The 20936-nt window shown below is 46.6% G+C and overlaps 1 protein-coding gene and 1 pseudogene across 9 annotated transcripts; both read right to left on the reverse strand.

Moving 5' to 3' along the window:
• LOC120060519 (protein eva-1 homolog A-like) lies at positions 1-12832 on the reverse strand. Of its 9 annotated transcripts, none has more exons than XM_039009898.1 (5): positions 12224-12832; positions 10613-10707; positions 7850-7939; positions 2022-2378; positions 1-1890 (listed from the first exon to the last, which is right to left on the reverse strand). In XM_039009898.1, exons 3-5 carry the CDS (start codon positions 7920-7922, stop codon positions 1778-1780), a joined length of 543 nt encoding a protein of 180 aa, XP_038865826.1. In that variant the 5' UTR covers positions 7923-7939; positions 10613-10707; positions 12224-12832; the 3' UTR covers positions 1-1777. The 9 variants fall into 9 exon arrangements, with proteins under 9 accessions (XP_038865826.1, XP_038865825.1, XP_038865828.1 ...); XM_039009897.1 differs by having other exon boundaries at positions 10613-10710; XM_039009900.1 differs by having other exon boundaries at positions 12220-12832.
• LOC120060080 overlaps positions 8094-20936 on the reverse strand; it is a 27643-nt pseudogene continuing 14800 nt past the window's right edge.

Raw genomic sequence — 20936 nt, forward strand, 5'->3', positions numbered from 1 at the left:
GACAGACCAAAACAGGCAGACCATTTGTTTCCAACGGGTTTTATTATTCAATAAAAGGTCTGTGTGTTGATCTCAGTCATCCACTGTCCCTGTTTGAGTACTAAATTAAAGTGATCCTTCAATGCAATGTTTATTTCCTTCTTTTCTCCCTTCCTTGAGGAAATCACTGATCTGTATTGACTGGAGAAGTGAGAACAAGGCCTCGATCCTACTGTTTTCACCTGTACACCTCTCTCAGATCTGTGATTACCTCATGGAGGGGAGGAAGGAAGGATGCATACAGAACCTCTCTCTCTCAGACAGACTTTTCACTTCACAGGCAGCGTTTCTAATACAGACGACAAGCTAGGGGAAACACCCAGAAACACTGCAGAGATAATAACACTGTTGTGTTGCGCCATTGACCCGATTACAAACATCACACGGTAGCGTTGCACCAACCCCGCGTCACTCCAAAAGCAACACATATAGTAGAGACTCCAACTACCTCTTCAGTGTTTCACATCTGAAGGGAAAAGATAGGTGTTAGCAATATGGTGGTGGCTTCTTTAAGGGCTGTACGGGGACTGTATTGCACTTTGTTGTTATCTGAAGGGCACTGTTCGGGAGCTGACTGAATTGGAGCAGTCGTGACTACGTTCAAGGCACACAGCCGTGCTAGTTACCTAACGAATGCACACTCCTGCCGACGAACCAAACCCGACGCAGTTTTATAGTCACAGTCTCTCTGTGACTATAAAGGAATGATTGATGCATCATCTTCAAAATACAAAACATGTCCCCAACGACAACCCTTAAAAGCATCCCTGAGACAAACTAAGAAAGTGTTGCTATTTTATAAAAAAAGGAATTAATCCACAAAGTACAACAGTGAATCAATTCAATACACATGAAGATTGAGTGAAGGCAAAAAAAAAAATGTCATTCCAGTTGACAGGTTTTCTCTGTGGTCCTTGTCCTCGTAGTGAACTGTGCTGTGTAAGTCAGTACCAGTCTGGAACCAAGTACAAAAACCAGAACGTTCAGCCAGGAAAACAGAGATTTCCATAGATGTGAATTGTGGGCCCGTTGTCAACGGTGACAGTGAGGACGTCAGGAAGGTCACAGTTTACAGACGGGTTGATGACAACATCCACCTCAGGTCTCGGGCGGGGGCTGACTCCAGAGGAACCATCCTGGGCAGCTATTAGGCTGCTGCATCCTCATTACCTACTTCTTTCCTCTAGTGTGAAGTGTGCACTTTCTCCCTCCCCATCACAGCTCCCAGAAGGCTTAGATTGGCGTAAGCCTGGTGTCATGTCTGACCAGTGGTGTGGTGGAGGGCAAACGCACGTAAAAGACGTTCACGCAACCTTTTTTAGTTTTGCGCAATTTTTGTGGGAAAATGCCTTGAAAGTATAAGGAACGTTACTATACTCACCGTGAAGGTGATCAGCGTATACCCACCTATTTCTTTACCACTACATCACTCTGCCAGACACGCCCTAAACCTCATGGTTCTGTGCCCAGTGTCAGAGGGATGGAGGTCATTGTCCGCTCCCTCGTCCATTCCCATTTGTCTCTATCCACAACTACTGGACACAAGCATTTCGGTACACCCGCAATAACATCTGCTAAATATGTGTATGTGACCAATAGTATTTGATTTGATTTGGAGGCTTCACGCACCCTTCAATGCGACATTGTCTAAAATGGCATCATTTCCCTATCGTTTCTTTTTCTCTTCTTCCATCCGTATGTGTATCCATCACTCTCTTCCTCTCGTTCTCCGTTCCTGTCAGTAGTATCTGTTGAGGCTGCGTGTGACGGTGTTGACGTCAGGCTGTCCATTCATCCAGATCTCTCCCATGATCCTCTCTCTCTCCTCAACCCTCTGAGCTCGCTCCAACTCTACAGAACAAAACAACAACACAACCGTCTTGATTTCAACTGCTTCCAGAACATTTGAATAATAAACGGTACACTTAACAACAAAAAACAGTAAAGCACTTACAAATGTTTCCACAGTGTGTGTGTGTTACCTTCTGCGGAGGTGAAAACGCTGGTTTGCAGCAGCGTTCTCTCAAATCGCCTTCGTCGTCGAGCCGTGAGGTCAGAGTTCCTGTCGTCCCAGTCCTCTGATTCGCTGTCTTCACTCGTCTCCGTGGTTACGCCAGGGTTGCCTGTGTTAGGGTTGCCAGGTTGGTGATGGTGGTGACAGTGATGGTCCCCATGGTGATGGTGGTGAGTCCTGTTTCTGTGCTGATGGTGATGTCGCCGTCGGTTACTGTAGTGACAGTCGGTGCGACAGTGTATCTGGACCACCAGGGCACAGAGGGTGAGAAGGAGACCCACACACACACCACTAACAAACACAAGAGCTGCTCGCTCCGGCTGGTCTGAGACAAGAGAGAGAGGGAGAGCGAAAGAGAGACAAACAAAGAGCATGAGAGCAGAAAATATATATTTTAAATGTAACCATTATTTAACTAGGCAAGTCAGTTAAGAACAAATCCTTATTTACAATGATGGCCTACCAGGGACCAGTGGGTTAACTGCCTTGTTCAGGGGCAGAACAACAGAATATTACCTTGTCAGCTCAGGGATTCGATCCAGCAACCTTTCGGTTACTAGTCCAACACTCTTACCACTAAGCTACCTGCCGAGATTAATAAGAGTAATCCTCTTTATATACGCAACACTGACAGCTCCTGAGTGGCGCGGCGGTCTAAGGCACTGCATCTCAGTGTTCGAGGCATCACTACAGACCCTGGTTCGATTCCAAGCTGTATCACAACCGGCCGTGATTGGGAGTCCCATAGGGCGGCTCACAGTTGTCCGGGTTAGGGTTTGGCCGGGGTAGACCATCATTGTAAATACGAATTTGTTCTTAACTGACTTGTCTAGTTAAATAAAGGTAAAAAAGTATATGTTTTTCAATCATCATTTGTAACAAAAATATATTCCAAACAATAGCAATAACACCTGTACAATCCAGGAGGCTGGTTTTATTGTATGTAATGTTCAAGTCATGTGTCGGTGTGCAACGGGTTTTGTACCCACTTCTATTATTTGTTGTGTATTTCGTTTTTTGAGTTTAATGAGCACTTATTAAACGACTCCGTTTATACCAAGTTCGTTTTCCTGCGCCTGACTTCCCTGCCACCGACACGCACCCATTACAGAATCTCCGACCATAACTATGGAGTCAGCAGGAGAGGGTACCCCAGGCCATTGAGGTGGAGGAGCGCGTCCAGGAGCATGCAGTTATGCTCTACCATCTTGGCGCCGCCATGAATTGCGTTGTCCAGAAAATGGACCGCTGGGAGAGACAGGGAGTTCTTCCAGCGCCTCCACCAGCACAACCGGGGTCTCCCCTGAGCGCCCCTTTCCCGTCTGAACCCAGTGGGATCCGTCTCTCTTTGCCCTAGGAGTACGACGGGAGGGCTGCGAACTGCCAGGAGTTCTTGTTGCACCTCTATCTGGCCACCGTCCACCCGGCTCCATCGGACCGTGAGAGGGTGTCCACTCTCGTCTCGTGCCTCACCGAGAGAGCCCTGGAGTGGGCCAACGCTGTGTGGAGGGAGGGAGATTGAGGAGTTCACCCGCCGTTTCCGGGCAGTCTTCGACCACCCGCCCGAGGGTAGAGCGGTGGGTGAGCGCCTCTACCATCTGAGGCAGGAGATGAGGAGCGCCCAGGAGTTAAAAGATTTAGATGCACTATTGTAAAGTGGCTGTTCCACTGGATGTCATAAGGTGAATGCACCAATTTGTAAGTCGCTCTGGATAAGAGCGTCTGCTAAATGACTTAAATGTAATGTAAATGTTGGCCCTGGAGTTTAGGACCCTGGCTGCCGGCGCGGGATGGAACAACAGGGCCCTTATCAACCATTAACGCTGCAGTCTGCGCGAGGACGTCGGTCGGGAGCTGGCCTGCAGAGACACCACCCTCACGTTTGACCAGCTGGTGGACCTGTCCATCCGGCTGGACAACCTGCTGGCTACTCGCGGACGTTCAGATTGGGGTCTGGTGGTTCCATCCTCCCACACTCCCTCTCCGATTCCCATGGAGCTGGGAGGGGCGGTGCGCAGGGAGACCGGAGGGGGTTCACACTCGTGTACCATCTGTGGCCGCAGAGGTCACACTGCCGGTCGGTGCCGGGTTGGTTCCTCTGAGAAGCGAGGCAGCAGGCATGGCGCTCTGGCGTCACCCCAGGTGAGCCGGCACCACTCTCACCCAGAGTCCTCTGTTGTTCATATGTTTGTGTTTGTCACGTTCCCTGAGTTTTCCCCGCATTCCCAGCATAAGGCGCTCAACGATTCAGGCGCGGCTGGGAATTTTATTGATAGAGATTTAGCCTATAGTTTAGGGATCCCCATCGTTCCCGTGGATGTGCCCTTCCCCGTTCACGCCTTAGATAGTCGACCATTAGGGTCAGGGTTGATTAGGGAGGTCACCGCGCCTTTGGGCATGGCGACGCAGGGGGGTCATACGGAGAGAATTAGTCTCTTCCTCATTGACTCTCCTGCGTTTCCTGTGGTGCTGGGCCTACCCTGGTTAGCTTGTCATAACCCCACTGTTTCTTGGCCACAGAGGGTTCTCACGGGGTGGTCGCGAGAGTACTCAGGTAGGTGTTTAGGGGTTTCCGTTGGTGCTACAACGGTGGAGAGTCCAGACCAGGTCACCACCGTGCGCATTCCCCCTGAATATGCCGATTTGGCTCTCGCCTTCTCCAAAAAGAAGGTGACTCAATTACCACCTCATCGACGGGGCGATTGTGCGATAGACCTCCTGGTAGACGCTGCACTTCCCAGGAGTCACGTGTATCCCCTCTCACAGGCGGAGACAGAAGCGAATCCCTGCGTCAGGGGTACATTCGGTCCTCCACTTCATGCGCCTCCTCAAGTTTATTTTTTGTGAAGAGGAAGGAGGGGGGTCTGCGCCCGTGTATTGACTATCGGGGCCTGAATCAGATCACTGTGAGGTATAGTTACCCGCTACCGCTCATAGCCACAGCGATAGAGTCAATGCACGGGGCGCGCTTCTTCACCAAACTAGATCTCAGGAGCGCTGACAACCTGGTGCGTTTCCGAGAGGGAGACGAGTGGAAGACGGCTTTCAGTACCACCTCTGGGCACTATGAGTACCTCGTCATGCCGTACGGGTTGATGAATGCGCCATCAGTCTTCCAAGCCTTTGTAGACAAGATTTTCAGGGACCTGCACAGGCAGGGTGTAGTGGTGTATATTGATGACATTTTGATATACTCCGCTACACGCGCCGAGCATGTGTCCCTGGTGCGCAGAGTGCTTGGTCACCTGTTGGAGCATGACCTGTACGTCAAGGCTGAGAAATGCCTGTTCTTCCAACAGTCCGTCTCCTTCCTAGGGTATCGCATTTCCACTTCAGGGTTGGAGATGGAGAGTGACCGCATTGCAGCCGTGCGTAATTGGCCGACTCCCACTACGGTAAAGGAGGTGCAGCGGTTCTTAGGGTTTGCCAACTACTACCGGAGGTTTATCCGGGGTTTTGGTCAGGTGGCGGCACCCATTACCTCACTGCTGAAGGGGGGCCCGGTGCGCTTGCAGTGGTCAGCTGAGGCGGACAGGGCTTTTAGTCACCTGAGGGCTCTGTTTACCGCGGCTCCCGTGTTGGCCCATCCGGATCCCTCTTTGGCGTTCATAGTGGAGGTGGACACGTCTGAGGCTGGGATAGGAGCGGTGCTCTCTCAGCGCTCGGGTACGCCACCGAAGCTCCACCCCTGTGCCTTTTTCTCGAATTAGCTCAGCCTGGCGGAACGGAACTATGATGTGGGGGAACGGGAGCTGTTGGCTGTCGTCAAGGCCTTGAAGGCATGGAGACATTGGCTTGAGGGGGCTAAACACCCTTTTCTCATCTGGACTGACCACCACAATCTGGAGTACATCCGGGCGGCGAGGAGACTGAACCCTCGCCAGGCAAGGCGGGCCATGTTTTTCATCCGTTTTGTATTTACCCTTTCCTACAGACCAGGCTCTCAGAACGTTAAGGCAGACGCATTATCCCGGCTGTATGACACAGAGGAGCGGCCCATGGATCCCACTCCCATACTCCCGGCCTCTTGCCTTGTGGCACCGGTAGTGTGGGAGCAGGATGCGGACATTGAGCAGGCGTTGCGTACAGAGCCCGCTCCCCTTCGGTGTCCGGCTGAGTTTCTGTACGTCCGCGACCGACTAATCTATTGGGCCCATACGTCACCCTCCTCTGGTCATCCTGGTATCGGTCGGACGGTGCTCTGTCTTAGTGGGAAGTTCTGGTTGCCCACTTTAGCTAAGGACGTGAGGGTTTATGTTACCTCCTGCTCGGTGTGTGCCCAGTGCAAGGCTCCTAGACACCTGCCCAGAGGTAAGTTACAACCCTTACCCGTTCCACAACGGCCATGATCTCACCTGTCGGTGGATTTCCTGACTGATCTTCCTCCTTCACAGGGTAACACCACGATCCTGGTCGCTGTGGATCGTTTTTCTAAGTCCTGTCATCTCCTCCCTTTGTCCGGTTAACCAGGATGTGGGTAGGTTTCTGAGGTCTTATTGCCAGGACCGGCCGGGGGAGTAGGCAGCGTTCATGCCCTGGGCAGAGATGGCCCAGAACTCGCTCAGCCACTCCTCCACTAACCTTTCTCCCTTCCAGTGTGTATTGGGGTATCAGCCGGTTCTGGCTCCTTGGCATCAGAGTCAGACCGAGGCTCCTGGATGACTGGTTCCGGCGCGCGGAGGAAACATGGGATGCCGCCCATGTCCATCTTCAGCGCGCCGTACTGCGCCAGAAAGTTGGCGCAGACCGTCACCGCAGTGAGGCCCCGGTGTTCGCACCGGGGGACCGGGTCTGGCTCTCGACCCAAAACCTGCCCCTCTGCCTGCCCTGTCGGAAGCTGGGTCCGCGGTTTGTGGGGCAATTTAAAGATCTGAGGAGAGTGAACGAGGTATGTTACAGGTTACAGCTTCCCCCCGATTGCCGCATTAACCCCTCGTTCCATGTGTCTCTCCTCAGGCCGGTGGTGGCTGGCCCGCTCCAGGAGTCTGAGGTGCGGGAGGTTCCTCCGCCCCCTCTGGACATCGAGGGGGCCCCGGCGTACTCCGTTCGTTCCATATTGGATTCGAGACGTCGGGCGAGGGGCCTTCAGTACCTCGTGAACTGGGTGGGGTATGGTCTGTAGGAGAGATGCTGGGTTCCGGTGGAGGACGTGTTGGATCCTTCTATGCTGCGAGATTTCCACCGTTTTTTTCCGGATCGCCCTGCGCCCCGCCCTCCGGGTCATCCCTGAGGTCGGTGCTGGAGCCGCGTGTCAGTTGGGGGGAGTACTGTCATGACTTCCGCCGAAGTCGGTCCCTCTCCTTGTTCGGGCGGTGTTCGGCGGCCGACATCACCGACCTTCTAGCCATCACTGATCCATTTTTAATTTTCCATTGGTTTTGTCTTCCTTCACACCTGGTTCCAATCCCATCAATTACATGTTGGGTATTTAACCCTCTGTTTCCCCTCATGTCCTTGTCGGAGATTGTTTTATTGTATATGTGCAAGTCATGTGTCGGTGTGCGACAGGTTTTGTACCCACTTCTATTCTTTTTTGTATATTTAGTTTTTTTTAGTTTTATGAGCACTTATTAAACGACTCCGTTTATACCAAGTTTGTTTTCCTGCCACCGACACGCACCCATTACACATAGTAATGGCTGGAACGGAATCAATGGAACGGTATCGAACACTTCAAACATGTGGTTTCCATGTGTTTGATACCATTCCATTCACTCAATTCCAGCCATTGTTTTGAGCCTTCCCCCACTCAGCACCCTCCTGTGCTGTACAACTGTTGTATCAGTCCATATTTACCTGCTATGAAGGTGTAGGCCGCCAGGGCGTTGCTAAACAACGCCATCTCCTGGGAGACCACCTTCACCTCCATATTTGGGCTGGGACTTCCTGTGGGCGGGGCATTCATGATGATGTCACTAACTGTTTCTTTGGCCTCTCTGGTCTAGGCTAGTATCTTCTGTCTATAAGTCAGACTCGGCTGACTCTGGTCTTTAATCCTATATGGTTTTATGGAAACAATATGTGAACCCTTAGGGCATCATCAGGTCTTCTGGCTACCCCCTTCCATAAAGTCTGAACTGAATTCTCTCCTGTCCTCAGCTGAGAACAGCACAGCAGTCTTCTCTGTCGATGTAGGCTTCAAATAGGGGTGAGGGAGAGAAGGAGGGAAGGAGAGTAGTGAGTGACAAAGTAAGATAATTTTAATTGATCTCATAATTATTGCATGATTTACAAGAAAGTCTGAGAAATGTCCCTATCCTGGTATCTCCTCATTAGCCACATGTTAAATAAAAGTGTCACAAAAACATTGAGCAAGCGATGAACCCTGTCTCAAACTCTGATGGCTCTGGATGATTGTGGGTCTGTCTGACGAGTCTAGAGAAAATTACAGAGCCTGAGACAATCATTGGTTTCCACTTTCCCCCCTTGTAAACATGCCATTGCAGTTATGTGTTTGCAGTGTATCAAATACTTGTTCTCCCCACTGTATATGGGTATGTGTATGTATGTATATGTATGTATTTAGATATATATATTTACCCCAAAAATATATAGGGGATTGGAAATGATGCAGACAATTACATCGATGGAATCAACAATCTATCCGCAATATTAAAGCTGATACACCCCCTAAAAAATATATATATTTTTTTTATTAAGCCTTGTTCCTTGGGTTACGGTTTTCCAAGGAGAGGGAGAGAGAGAGGAGAGAAAGAAAAAGAGCGAAAGAGAGAGAGAGAGTGAAGGTGTGGGAATATAGGGTCCATGAGTTCATTGTCTGATCAGAATAGCAGACCTGCAACCCTGAAGAAAACACCCTTCTCTTCCATTTCTCCTCTCCCCTTCTACCCACTTTCTCCTTCTCTCTCTTTCCTCCGCTCCCCCTCTCATTCTCTTACCTCCTACACACATAGGACTCATATTCCAGGCAGAAAATAAAGTTGCATTGGTATGTCTTCTCTCCTTTTCTCACATAAACTCATGCAATCGCCCAGGCAGGCACAAGCACACACATGCACACACATTTAACAGAAGAAGGAAAGAAATAACTTAAATAAGGGAGAAAGCCCTGTGTAAATTTGTGACAGGTACATATTCATTTATCTTCCTTGGAGATGATTTGGACAGTACTGAAAATGAGGAACAGGGAACTGTAAACTACACAGTATCACAGCTGGTTGTGTGTGTGTGTGTGTGTGTGTGTGTGTGTGTGTGTGTGTGTGTGTGTGTGTGTGTGTGTGTGTGTGTGTGTGTGTGTGTGTGTGTGTGTGTGTGTGTGTGTGTGATTTTTGTGTGCGTGTGCGCATGCATGTGTGTTTGCGTGTGAACTGAGCAGAGGTGTGGACTCGAGTCACATGACTTGGACTCGAGTCACATGACTTGGACTCGAGTCACATGACTTGGACTCGAGTCACATGACTTGGACTCGAGTCACAAATATGATGGCTTGCAACTCGACTTTGACTTTAACACCAATGACTCGTGACTTAACTTGGACTTGAGCCTTATGACTCAACCTGACTTGATACCCTCCCCAAGCCCAAATATAAAAAATGATGCTATTTAAAAAAGTGTGCAGCGCATCAACTCTTAATTTAACGGATTACAGTTTGAATCGGACAGCAGCCAATCAATTTGTGCCAGCTGAGAAAAAGTTGTGCGTGGCAGTGCAGAGGAACGTCGGCGGGTGAATTCAGATGGAGCCCTTGGAAAGATGATACCCAAAATTATTATTTTCGGATATATAGACGACGCTGTATCAACAAAACTTGCAAAACATGCAGGAAGAAAATTACAGACGGAGGCGCAACAATCTCCAACTTTGTTCGACATTTGAAGCTGCACAAATAACGGTAAGTCGTGGCTAATATAGTCGACAGCTATATATTTTATTACTTTACTGGTGTAACATGTAGGCTAACGTAACGTTAAATCAATGAGCCTCCACACAGTCATTGCGGGAACGTGATCATTGCACCCAAGATTGAGCTACAACTGGCTAGGCAGTTGGTAGTCTAAATCCTGACTGATGTTACTGCTGTTCCTAAAACCATTGACATATGTTAGCCTACTGTAACCATAGAGAGAGAGAGAGAGAGAGAGACAGAGACAGAGACAGAGACAGAGACAGAGACAGAGACAGAGACAGAGACAGAGAGAGAAAGAAAAAAAGTGAGAATGTGTGTGTGTGAGAGAGAGAGAGAGAGAGAGAGAGAGAGAGAGAGAGAGAGAGTGTGTTAAGGTTGGGCGATTGTGTACAAGCCTACATCGCCCGATTGCGCACCATAGCGATAGTCGATCACTATTGGGGTGTGTCTTTCTCATGGCTACCCATGTATTTCCATGGAAATATAAAGTTTATTTGGAAAGTAATAAATATATCGATATTTTTAAAAGCATTCATGATTTGCGTGAATGTAATATACTATTACTCTTGTTAAAAATATGAAATGGCATTACATTTGGTGAAGAGCACAGTATGACTTGTTTAGGACTCGAAACTCAAAGTTTAGGACTTGAGACTTGACGGTCTTGACATGAGACTTGACTCGGACTTGCCTGTCTTGACTTGGGACTTGTAAAACAACGACTTGGTCCCACCTCTGGAACTCAGACTGAGTTTAGTTGACTGTCAGTGAAACGATCCATGAAGGCTGCTTTGTGATGGACGGGGAGAGAGAAACAAAGAGAAAAAGAGGGGAACAGACCAGGTCAGCTAAAGGTGAAATGAAATCTATTATCCAGGCATGGTTTGTCTGATGTCCTTATCAAACAGACTAAGCTGATAATGATAGGTGAGTTTTATAAGAGTCAGACTTGGCTGACACACAGCTCGTTAAAACTGGTTACAGCTCGTTAGACCTCATTAGAACACTCAACTCAACGGATTACAGTCTAATACAGTTAGAATGACTCGACTAAACACAGTTCATGAACTCTCCTTCTTTTTAGCCTCCCCTTTCCTCTCTCGTTCTCCCCTCTTCCTCCTTTCCATCCGTATGTCTCCTTCTTCTCTCCTTTTTCCTCTTCTTCTACTCTGTTTCTGTGAGACTGCGGGTGCAGACGAAAACCTATTTCTTGGTGATAGACACAGACGTGTACAGACAGAGACAGACAGACAGTCTTACAGCACAATAGTCCATTGTAGTGCAGAGTCCCTGTGCTGTTTTAAACTGGGCTCCTATTTCTCTCCTATAATGCTCAACTCCTACCCCACTTTGGCATGACTCCGACCTGTGTGTGCAGAATTCTGCCCCCCCCACCCCCACACACACAGCTCTGGCCATTAATATTCCAGGGAAGCCATGCCTCCAGCTTTCAGACCAAATTTAGCCAAAAAAGCGTGCATGTGCATGTGTGTGTTGACTCTGAGACGATTGCAGAGTGACACTGGACTTTCCTCCCTGTCTGCTTTTAACATACAACCATCTCATTAACCTGCTTAAAGAGCAAATGGGAATACAGAGAAAAAGAGACAGACAGACACAGACAGACACAGACAGACACAGACAGACACAGACAGACAGACAGACACAGACAGACAGACAGACAGACAGACACCTATAGAAACAGAGAGAGGATATTGTAGTTGGAACATGCTACAGTCCAAACACAGCAATACAACAGGCCACCAGTTCTTTCAAAGCAAATATAGATCACACCTTTGGAATGAACGAGAGGGCGAGACATTTGGCGAGGAAGATGGAGAGGGAGAGCAAGAAAGAGAAAGAGTCTGCACCCCCCCACCCCTCACAACCACACTGTAGGAGCCCCCCATTCATAAATCAACTCAACAACTCTCTGCTGGTGTGTGTGTGTGTGTGTGTGTGTGTGTGTGTGTGTGTGTGTGTGTGTGTGTGTGTGTGTGTGTGTGTGTGTGTGTGTGTGTGTGTGTGTGTGTGTGTGTGTGTGTGTGTGTGTGTGTGTGTTTTCCCTACACACATACAATCATACGCATCCTGTAGCCAAACCCACAGACCAGCAGTGGAGTCACAATGTGACACACCAGATTATTATGCTTCTCTAAATGCCACACATTATCCAACACACACACACACACCAACACACAACTTCATACACACACAAAGACACATACTATATGTTCCACTCATCAATCAGAAACGTTAAGGGAACATTAACGTCAACAACTAGGCTACTGTTCATACCTACACATCTATGATCCAGATTATTAATCCATTCCGTTGAAACACTTTTTGAATGTCTTGTTCTCCTTTCTTCATCTGCCTTCTTCTTTTTTCTCCTCCCGTCCTGTTTCTGAGCCGTGGTAAGTGCGGCACCAGTGAAACCACTATCCAAAGCCCAGAGACCCAGCAGCAGAATCAGAGGAAGTGGAGAGTAGAGAGAATCCCTCCTTCAACAGATGAGTATTTTCCGAGCGAGACCAGCAACAGTTCAAAGTCACAGAGAGGTACAGGTTTTCAGAGGTTTTACAATCACACAGTTTCCCAAGAATGATTTTTCAAAGTTTTCCAGGTCCGTTTCCCGGTATACAGGGGTCGATCCCTGGAAGCTGGAATGTGACACGCGAGCAGCTCACCCCCACGGACACTCACACAAACACACTACCCTCACTCACATATACACACACTCTCTTGCCCCACACTCGTCTTCCTATAACCCCCTCACACTCTTCTTCCCGAAAAAACCCTCACACTCTCATCTCCCACACTCAGTAAGACTCTCAGTCTCTGCCATACATTCCCCCTCCTACCACTCAACCTGACTATACTGAACAGAGAGAGAGAGCAACACTGGGGCACAAAGAAAGACAGAGAGAGAGAGAGAAGCCAGGGGAGATGGGGGAGAGAGAGAAAGAGAGAGCGAGAGGGAGGGAGGAGTGAGTGTGACATGGGAATTTCATTCAGCTTTGACTGGGAATTTGCCTGCTGAATTTTTCCAGAGAACATTCCCTGGGGACATCAGATGCTATAACACACACATACACACACACACACACACACTAATCTAGTAGACAAAATAGTTATTCCAGATGTCTTGCCCATGTCTGCTTAAAACCCCGACATTATCTGTTGTTGTCACTTGATCCAGTGGGCCGAACACCCACCCCCACTGCCCCGACCACACACACCTGGGAGCAGACCTACTTTGACCTCTAACCCTTGTGAACCTTTTTAATATGCCGTGAAAAACTCTCATACTGAGATACTTGTGTGTGTTTGAGAGCTGCAACAATGATCGAAGAATCTGAAAGAGCCATTCAAATGCAATCAGTGTTAGATGATAAGGAAAACATGACATCTGTCTTTCGCTCTGTTGAACGAAAAGGCTGTTGACTGCATCATTTATTCTACCAGACCGTAGTAATGCACAACATACCAATACAACTTTTTCCCAAGGGAACAACAATATACACAACTTTGACCAATAGCGCACCATCGCTCACAACTCTCACACAACCTTTACGAGAACAACACAACCACCATACAACCTACACACAACCCCCTTTCACCTACCTATTGACCTGCCAACAGGGAAGCCATTCAGTCCTCTGTGTGAGAACAGCTATTGTGTGCCTCTATGATTGTCCTCTCTCTTTCTCTCTCTCTGTGTATGTGTGTGTGTGTGTGTGTGTGTGTGTGTGTCTCAACTTTATATATATTATATATATTTATATATTTCTTAATTCCATTCTTTTACTTTGAGATGTGTGTGTAATGTTGTGAATTGTTAGATACTATTGCACTGTTGGAGCTAGGAACACAATTCTGGATATTGTAGTTTGCTAACAACCAGGAAATGTAGATGGCCCGTGTCTACCGGTGAGATGCAGAAATGCTCATTTTAATGACACATATTACATGTTAATAACATATTCATGACTAGGTTAGGAGAGGGACTCACAGAAAGAGAGAGGGAAAGCCGGAGAGAAAAATCTGGATAGAGAGGAGAGGAGAGGAAGAGGCAGATTGGGCCTCTGCTCCAGCTGACTCGGTCATGGGAATGATTCGATTAGCACTGTGCATGAGCACGACTTGCGTAACATACACACAAACATCTCAAAAAATTATGAAGGGACTGTCTCTGAGCCAAAAACACAAACCGACCAAGACTGGCATTCAGATAGAGGTCACGTCAGGGAAAATACACGCACACACCCACACAGACAATCGTACACACACACACACACACGTACGTCAGGAAAAATACACCTCCCTTTTTCTCCAGCACATACAGTATACTGTATAAAAACACTCGTAGCAGTGTTAATACAAAAAATGACATTAACATGTCGCAATGGCAGTTGGTGGCACGACTCAAGACTGTGTGAGCCCACTGAGCTAAAAGTGTGAGCCCACTGAGCTCAAGTTACAGGCAAGGGTAGCTCTGCTCATTAGGGAATTGACAGATGTGTTAGTGCAGGGGTGGAGAAAACCCCTGCCTTAGAGTTCCAGTGAGAAGCTTCACATTAGATTTATATAGAGACAGTATACTGCACAATGGAGATGGAGTGCTCTCAAAAGTAAACACTTCTCTGATAAGTGGGTCACGGAGTGCACTTGAGAGTTGTTACTATGCAGACGTAGCGGCGTACAGGACACTTCAGAGTCGTTAGTGCGCACGGCTGCCCCTCACTTACCCACAACCCTCTGTGCCTCTATCTCATTGGAGGATCATTACGTAACCTTTCAGCCATCATCTCTCTGTGCTGAAAGAATTTCCTCCACTAACCCTAAGAAATAATCTGCCTTCAGGTTACAAAGATCTTTGTTTGTGTGAGTTGTGTTGACAATGCTTGCTCTCTATAGACGTGATGTTGTTCTCCAACCGTGTGTGCGTGCGAGGGGGCGTGTGCATGTGTTTGTGTGTGAAACAACATGGACGTGTGGAGAGATTCTCTCAGACTGCCCGTCCTCCATTTTTAAAGGTTTCAACCAGAACTGAGCAACAAACGTAACACATCTTTAAGAGCACTTCGGTCCTAACCGCATGTGACGAGAGAGCAGCAGCAGAGTGTGTATGTTTGTGTACTGCCGTGCGTTCCTGTTAGTCTCTCTGCCTTGTGTGTGTTGGCCAGTGAACAGACAGAGATTGGTTAACAAACACACTGGATCACACAGCCTGTCATCCACTGGCTCCTCTCTAATGTTACACTGTCATATCGGCTTTGCTGAGGGTTTGACCTCAGGGCCAGGTTAGGAATGATAAAAGTCATGTGTTTGTGTGGGTGTGTGTGTGTAATATTGGCTTTATTGTGGGTTTAAACTCAGTGCCAGACAGGATTCATTCAGCCTACATCAGAGTTCAGTTGAGCTGATAGTTGCACTCAGATATAGATTTCTTTCATGAGTAAATTCATTTACACAGCTTCAGCTCTAAAACACTCAGGGTGTGTGTGTGTGTGTGTGTGTGAGTGAGTGTGTGTGTGTGTGCGCACCATGTGTGTCTGCAATCACATACAGTGAGGTCCATTTGGACAGTGACAAATGTTTTGTTGTTTTGGCTCTGCACTTGAAATTATACAATGACGATGAGGTTAAAGTGCAAACTGTCAGATTTCATTTGATGGTATTTTCATCCATATTGGGTGAACCGTTTAGAAATTACAGCACCTTTTGTACAGAGTCGCCCCATTTTAGGGAACCAAAAGTATTTGGACGAATTAACTTAGAATGTGTATTAAAGGATCATTTTTTACAACCAAATCTCTATTTTTGATGTACATGGCATGTTATAGAAGGGTCCAGATACTTTCTTTGCAATTTCACTTGTTTTTGAGAAACCCCAACCAGCGATTCACTTCCTCATCCTCGTTGTGCAGTACGGGGGCCTCATGAACAAATGCTCCACAAACACTCAAATATGTCCTTTTAGAAACTGAAAAGCTCTCAGTACAGTGATGCAGGTCTTTAAATGTTTTTGGAGCATTTGTTAAAAAAATATTCTGAGCCCCCGTACTGCACAACAAGTATGAGGAAGTGAATCACTGGTTGGGGTAAGAGCACTTAATTCTCCTTTAAAGTAGTCAAATATTTAGTATTTGGTCCCATATTCTTAGCACACAATGACTACATCAAGCTTGTGACTCGACAAGCTTGTTGGATGCATTTGCAGTTTGTTTTGATTGTGTTTCAGATCATTTTGTGTCCAACAGAAAATAATGGCAAATAATGTATACGTTTCTGAACACTTCTACGTTAATGTGGATGCTACCATGATTACAGATAATCCTGAAAGAATCGTGAATACTGATGACTGAAAAAGATACAGAGGAACAAAGATCATACCCCCAAGACATGTTAACCTTTTACCATTACCAATAACAGGGGAGGTTAGCGTGGGGGTATGGGGGGGTATGATATTTGTGCGTCTGTAACTGTCTCACTCATCGATATTCACGATTCATTCAGGATTATCCATAATCATGGGAGCATCAAACATTAATGTAGAAGTGTTTAGAAACATATTATATTCTTATTTACAATAAAAGTTCATCTAAAATGACACAATACATTATTTACCATTCATTTCTATTGGGTACAAAATCATCTGAAACACAACCAAAAAAAACTTCAAATGCTTCCAACAAGTGTGTAGTCACAAGCCTGATGTAATCATTGCATGCTTGGAATATGGGACCAAATACTAAACTTAACTACTTTAATACACATATACAGTTGAAGTCGGAAGTTTACATACACCTTAGCCAAATACATTTAAACTCTGTTTTTCACAATTCCTGACATTTAAACCTAGTAAAAAATCCCTGTCAGTTAGGATCACCACTTTATCTTAAGAATGTGAAATGTCAGAATAATAGTAGAGAGAATTATTTCTTTCAGCTTTTATTTCTTTCATCACATTCCCAGTGGGTCAGAAGTTTACATACACTCAATTAGTATTTGGTAGCATTGCCTTTAAATTGTTGGGTCAAACGTTTCAGGTAGCCTTCCACAAGCTTCCCACAATAAGTTGGGTGAATTTTGGCCCATTCCTCCTGACAGAGCTGGTGTAACTGTGTCAGGTTTGTAGGCCTCCTTGCTCGCACACGCTTTTTCAGTTCTGCCCACACATTTTCCATAGGATTGAGGTCAGGGCTTTGTGATGGCCACTCCAATACCTTGACTTTGTGGTCCTTAAGCCATTTTGCCACAACTTTGGAAGTATGCTTGGGGTCATTGTCCATTTGGAAGACCCATTTGCGACCAAGCTTTAACTTCCTGACTGATGTCTTGAGATGTTGCTTAAATATATCCACATACTTTTCTCCCTCATGATGCCATCTATTTTGTGATGTGCACCAGTCCCTCCTGCAGCAAAGCACCCCAACAACATGATGCTGGCACCCCCGTGCTTCACGGTTGAGGTGGTGTTCTTCGGCTTGCAAGCCTCCCCCTTTTTCCTCCAAACATAACGATGGTCATTATGGCCAAACAGTTATATTTTTGTTTCATCAGACTAGAGGACATTCCTCCAATAAGTACGATGTTGTCCCCATGTGCAGTTGCAAACTGTAGTCTGGCTTTTTTATGGCGGTTTTTGAGCAGTGGCTTCTTCCTTGCTGAGCGGCCTTTCAGGTTATGTCGATATAGGACTCGTTTTACTGTGGATATAGATACTTTGTACCTGTTGCCTCCAGCATCTTCACAATGTCCTTTGCTGTTGTTCTGGGATTGATTTGCATTTTTCACACCAAAGTACGTTCATCTCTAGGAGACAGCACGCGTCTGCTTTCTGAGCGGTATGACGGCTGCGTAGTCCCATGGTGTTTATACTTGCGTACTATTGTTTGTACAGATGAACGTGGTACCTTCAGGCATTTGGAAATTGCTCCCAAGGATGAACCAGACTTGTGGAGGTCTACAATTTTTCTTCTGAGGTATTGACTGATTTCTTTAGATTTTCCCATGATGTCAAGCAAAGAGGCACTGAGTTTGAAGGTAGGCCTTGAAATACATCCACAGGTACACCTCCAGTTGACTCAAATGATGTCAATTAGCCTTTCAGAAGCTTCTAAAGCCATGACATCATTTTCTGGAATTTTCCAAGCTGTTTAAGGCACAGTCAACTTAGTGTATGTAAACTTCTGACCCACTAGAATTGTGATACAGTGAATGATAAGTGAAATAATCTGTCTGTAAACAATTGTTGGAAAAAATTACTTGTGTCAAGCACAAAGTAGATGTCCTAACCGATTTGCCAAAACTATAGTTTGTTAACAAGAAATTTGTGGAGTGGATGAAAAACAAGTTTTAATGACTCCAACCTAAGTGTATGTAAACTTCCGACTTCAACTGTACATATCCAAACCAGAAGCCATGGATTACAGGCAACATCCGCATTGAGCTAAAGGGTAGAGCTGACGCTTTCAAGGAGCGGGAGACTAATCCAGACGCTTATAAGAAATCCCGCTATGCCCTCAGACGATCCATCAAACAACCGTCAATACAGGATTAAGATTGAATCCTACTACACTGGCTCTGACGCTCGTCGGATGTGGCAGGGCTTGAAAACTATTACGGTCTACAAAGGGAAACCCAGACACGAGCTGCCCAGTGACGTGAGCCTACCAGACGAGCGAAATGTCTTTTATGCTCGCTTCGAGGCAAGCAACACTGAAGCATGCACGAGAGCACCAGCTGTCCTGGATGACTGTGTGATAACGCTTTCGGTAGCCGATGTGAACAAAACCTTCAAACAGGTCAACATTCACAAAGCCGCTGGGCCAGACGGATTACCAGGACGTGTACTCAAAGCATGCGCGGACCAACTGTCAAGTGTCTTTACTGACATTTTCAACCTCTCCCTGACCGAGTCTGTAATACCTAGATATTTCAAGCAGACCACCATAGTCCCTGTGCCCAAGAACACTAAGGTAACCTGCCTAAATGACTACCGACCCGTAGCACTCACATCTGTAGTCATGAAGTGCTTTGAAAGGCTGGTCATGGCTCACATCAACACCATTATCCCAGAAACCCTAGACCCACTCCAATTTGCATACCGGCCCAACAAATCCACAGATGATGCAATCTCTATTGCACTCAACACTGCCCTTTCCCACCTGGACAAAAGGAACACTTATGTGAGAATGCTATTCATTGACTACAGCTCAGCGTTCAACACCACAGTATCTTCAAAGCTCATCACTAAGCTAAGGACCCTGGGACTAGACAACTTCCTCTGCAACTGGATCCTGGACTTCCTGACGGGCCGCCCCCAGGTTGTAAGGGTAGGTAACAACACATGCACCAAGCTGATCCTCAACACGGGGGCCCTCAGTCCCCTCCTGTATTCCCTGTTCACTCATGACTGCATGGCCAGGCACGACTCCAACACCATCATCAAGTTTGCCGATGACACAACAGTGGTACATGTAGGCCTGATCACAGACAACGATGAGACAGCCTAAAGGAAGGATGTCAGAGACCTGACCGTGTGGTGCCAGGATTACAACCTCTCCCTCAACGTGATCAAGACTAAGGAGATGATTGTGGATTAAAGGAAAAGGAGGACCAAGCACGCCCCCATTCTCATCGACGGGGCTGTAGTGGAGCAGGTTGAGAGCTTCAAGTTCCTTGGTGTCTACATCACCAACTAACTATCATGGTCAAAACACACTAAGACAGTCGTGAAGAGGGCACGACAAAGCCTATTCCCCCTCAGGAGACTGAAAATATTTGGGATGGGTCCTCAAAAGGTTCTACAGCTGCACCATCGAGAGCATCCTAACTGGTTGCATCACTGCCTGCTCGGCCTCCGACCGCAAGGCACTACAGAGGGTAATGTGTACGGCCCAGTACATCACTGGGGCCAAAGCTTCCTGCCATCCAGGACCTCTATACCAGGCGGTGTCAGAGGATGGCCCTAAAAATTGTTAAAGACTCCAGCCACCCTAGTCATAGACTGTTCTCTCTGCTACCGCACGGCAAGCGGTACCGGTGTGCCAAGTCTATGTCCAAAAGGCTTCTTAATTAACAGCTTCTACCCCCAAGCCATGAGACTCTTGAACAGCTAATCAAGGGGCTACCCAGACTATTTGCATTGCCCCCCCACTTATCTATTTTTTACTTAACACTTATTTATCTTAACTGCATTGTTGGTTAAGGGCTTGTAAGTAAGAATTTCACTGTAAGGTTGCATTCGACGCATGTGACAAATAGAAAAAATTTAAACATTAGAAGTAGGAGACAGATCGAAATTTACTGGGGGGAAGGGGTGATGAAAAATATGGGAGGGTTGGCCCCCCAAATTGCTTTGGGGAGGGTTGTGTGATTTTTTTGGGGGGGGGGCACAGGGGAGGGTAGTTCGTTTTTCCATTGTTTACATTTGCTCTTCTGCTTGTATTTTTCCTATAAACAATGGCTTGACTTACTTTTGATATTACCACAATAAAGTTTACCGGAAGAAAGAGACCTGCACACTGTCGAAAAAAGGAATAGATCCAAAACTGAGACTTGAATGCAAGATAAAAGATGTTTATTGCAACATCATGGTGCCCAAAGAATATATCATAGTGCAAGAAAGTGCATCAATTAAAGGTAAAAACAAACGTTTCAGCCTCAGGCCATCATCAGTGTAAATTATCAGCACACACACCTGGTTTCTATTGCAATGATAATTGCATATGTCACATGATCAGGCAAGAAAATACATCAGAAAATCTATAAAGCAGTACCTAGTACAATAGAATGCATAATCTACATTATATACAAAATAAACCAAAGCTGACAGCGAAACATCAAAATTCCTGCTTATACATATACTGTCCCATGTGAACATTTCCTCATAAGAAGTAACACAGGATTTAAAGAGTAGGAAGCTAGAGACACCACTAGATGGTGGTATAAAACACAAAGAGGCAATATCCCAGTTACAGAAAACACTTCAATAACAAATATTC

Source organism: Salvelinus namaycush, chromosome 15 (assembly GCF_016432855.1).
Source record: "Salvelinus namaycush isolate Seneca chromosome 15, SaNama_1.0, whole genome shotgun sequence".
Taxonomy (NCBI): domain Eukaryota; kingdom Metazoa; phylum Chordata; class Actinopteri; order Salmoniformes; family Salmonidae; genus Salvelinus; species Salvelinus namaycush.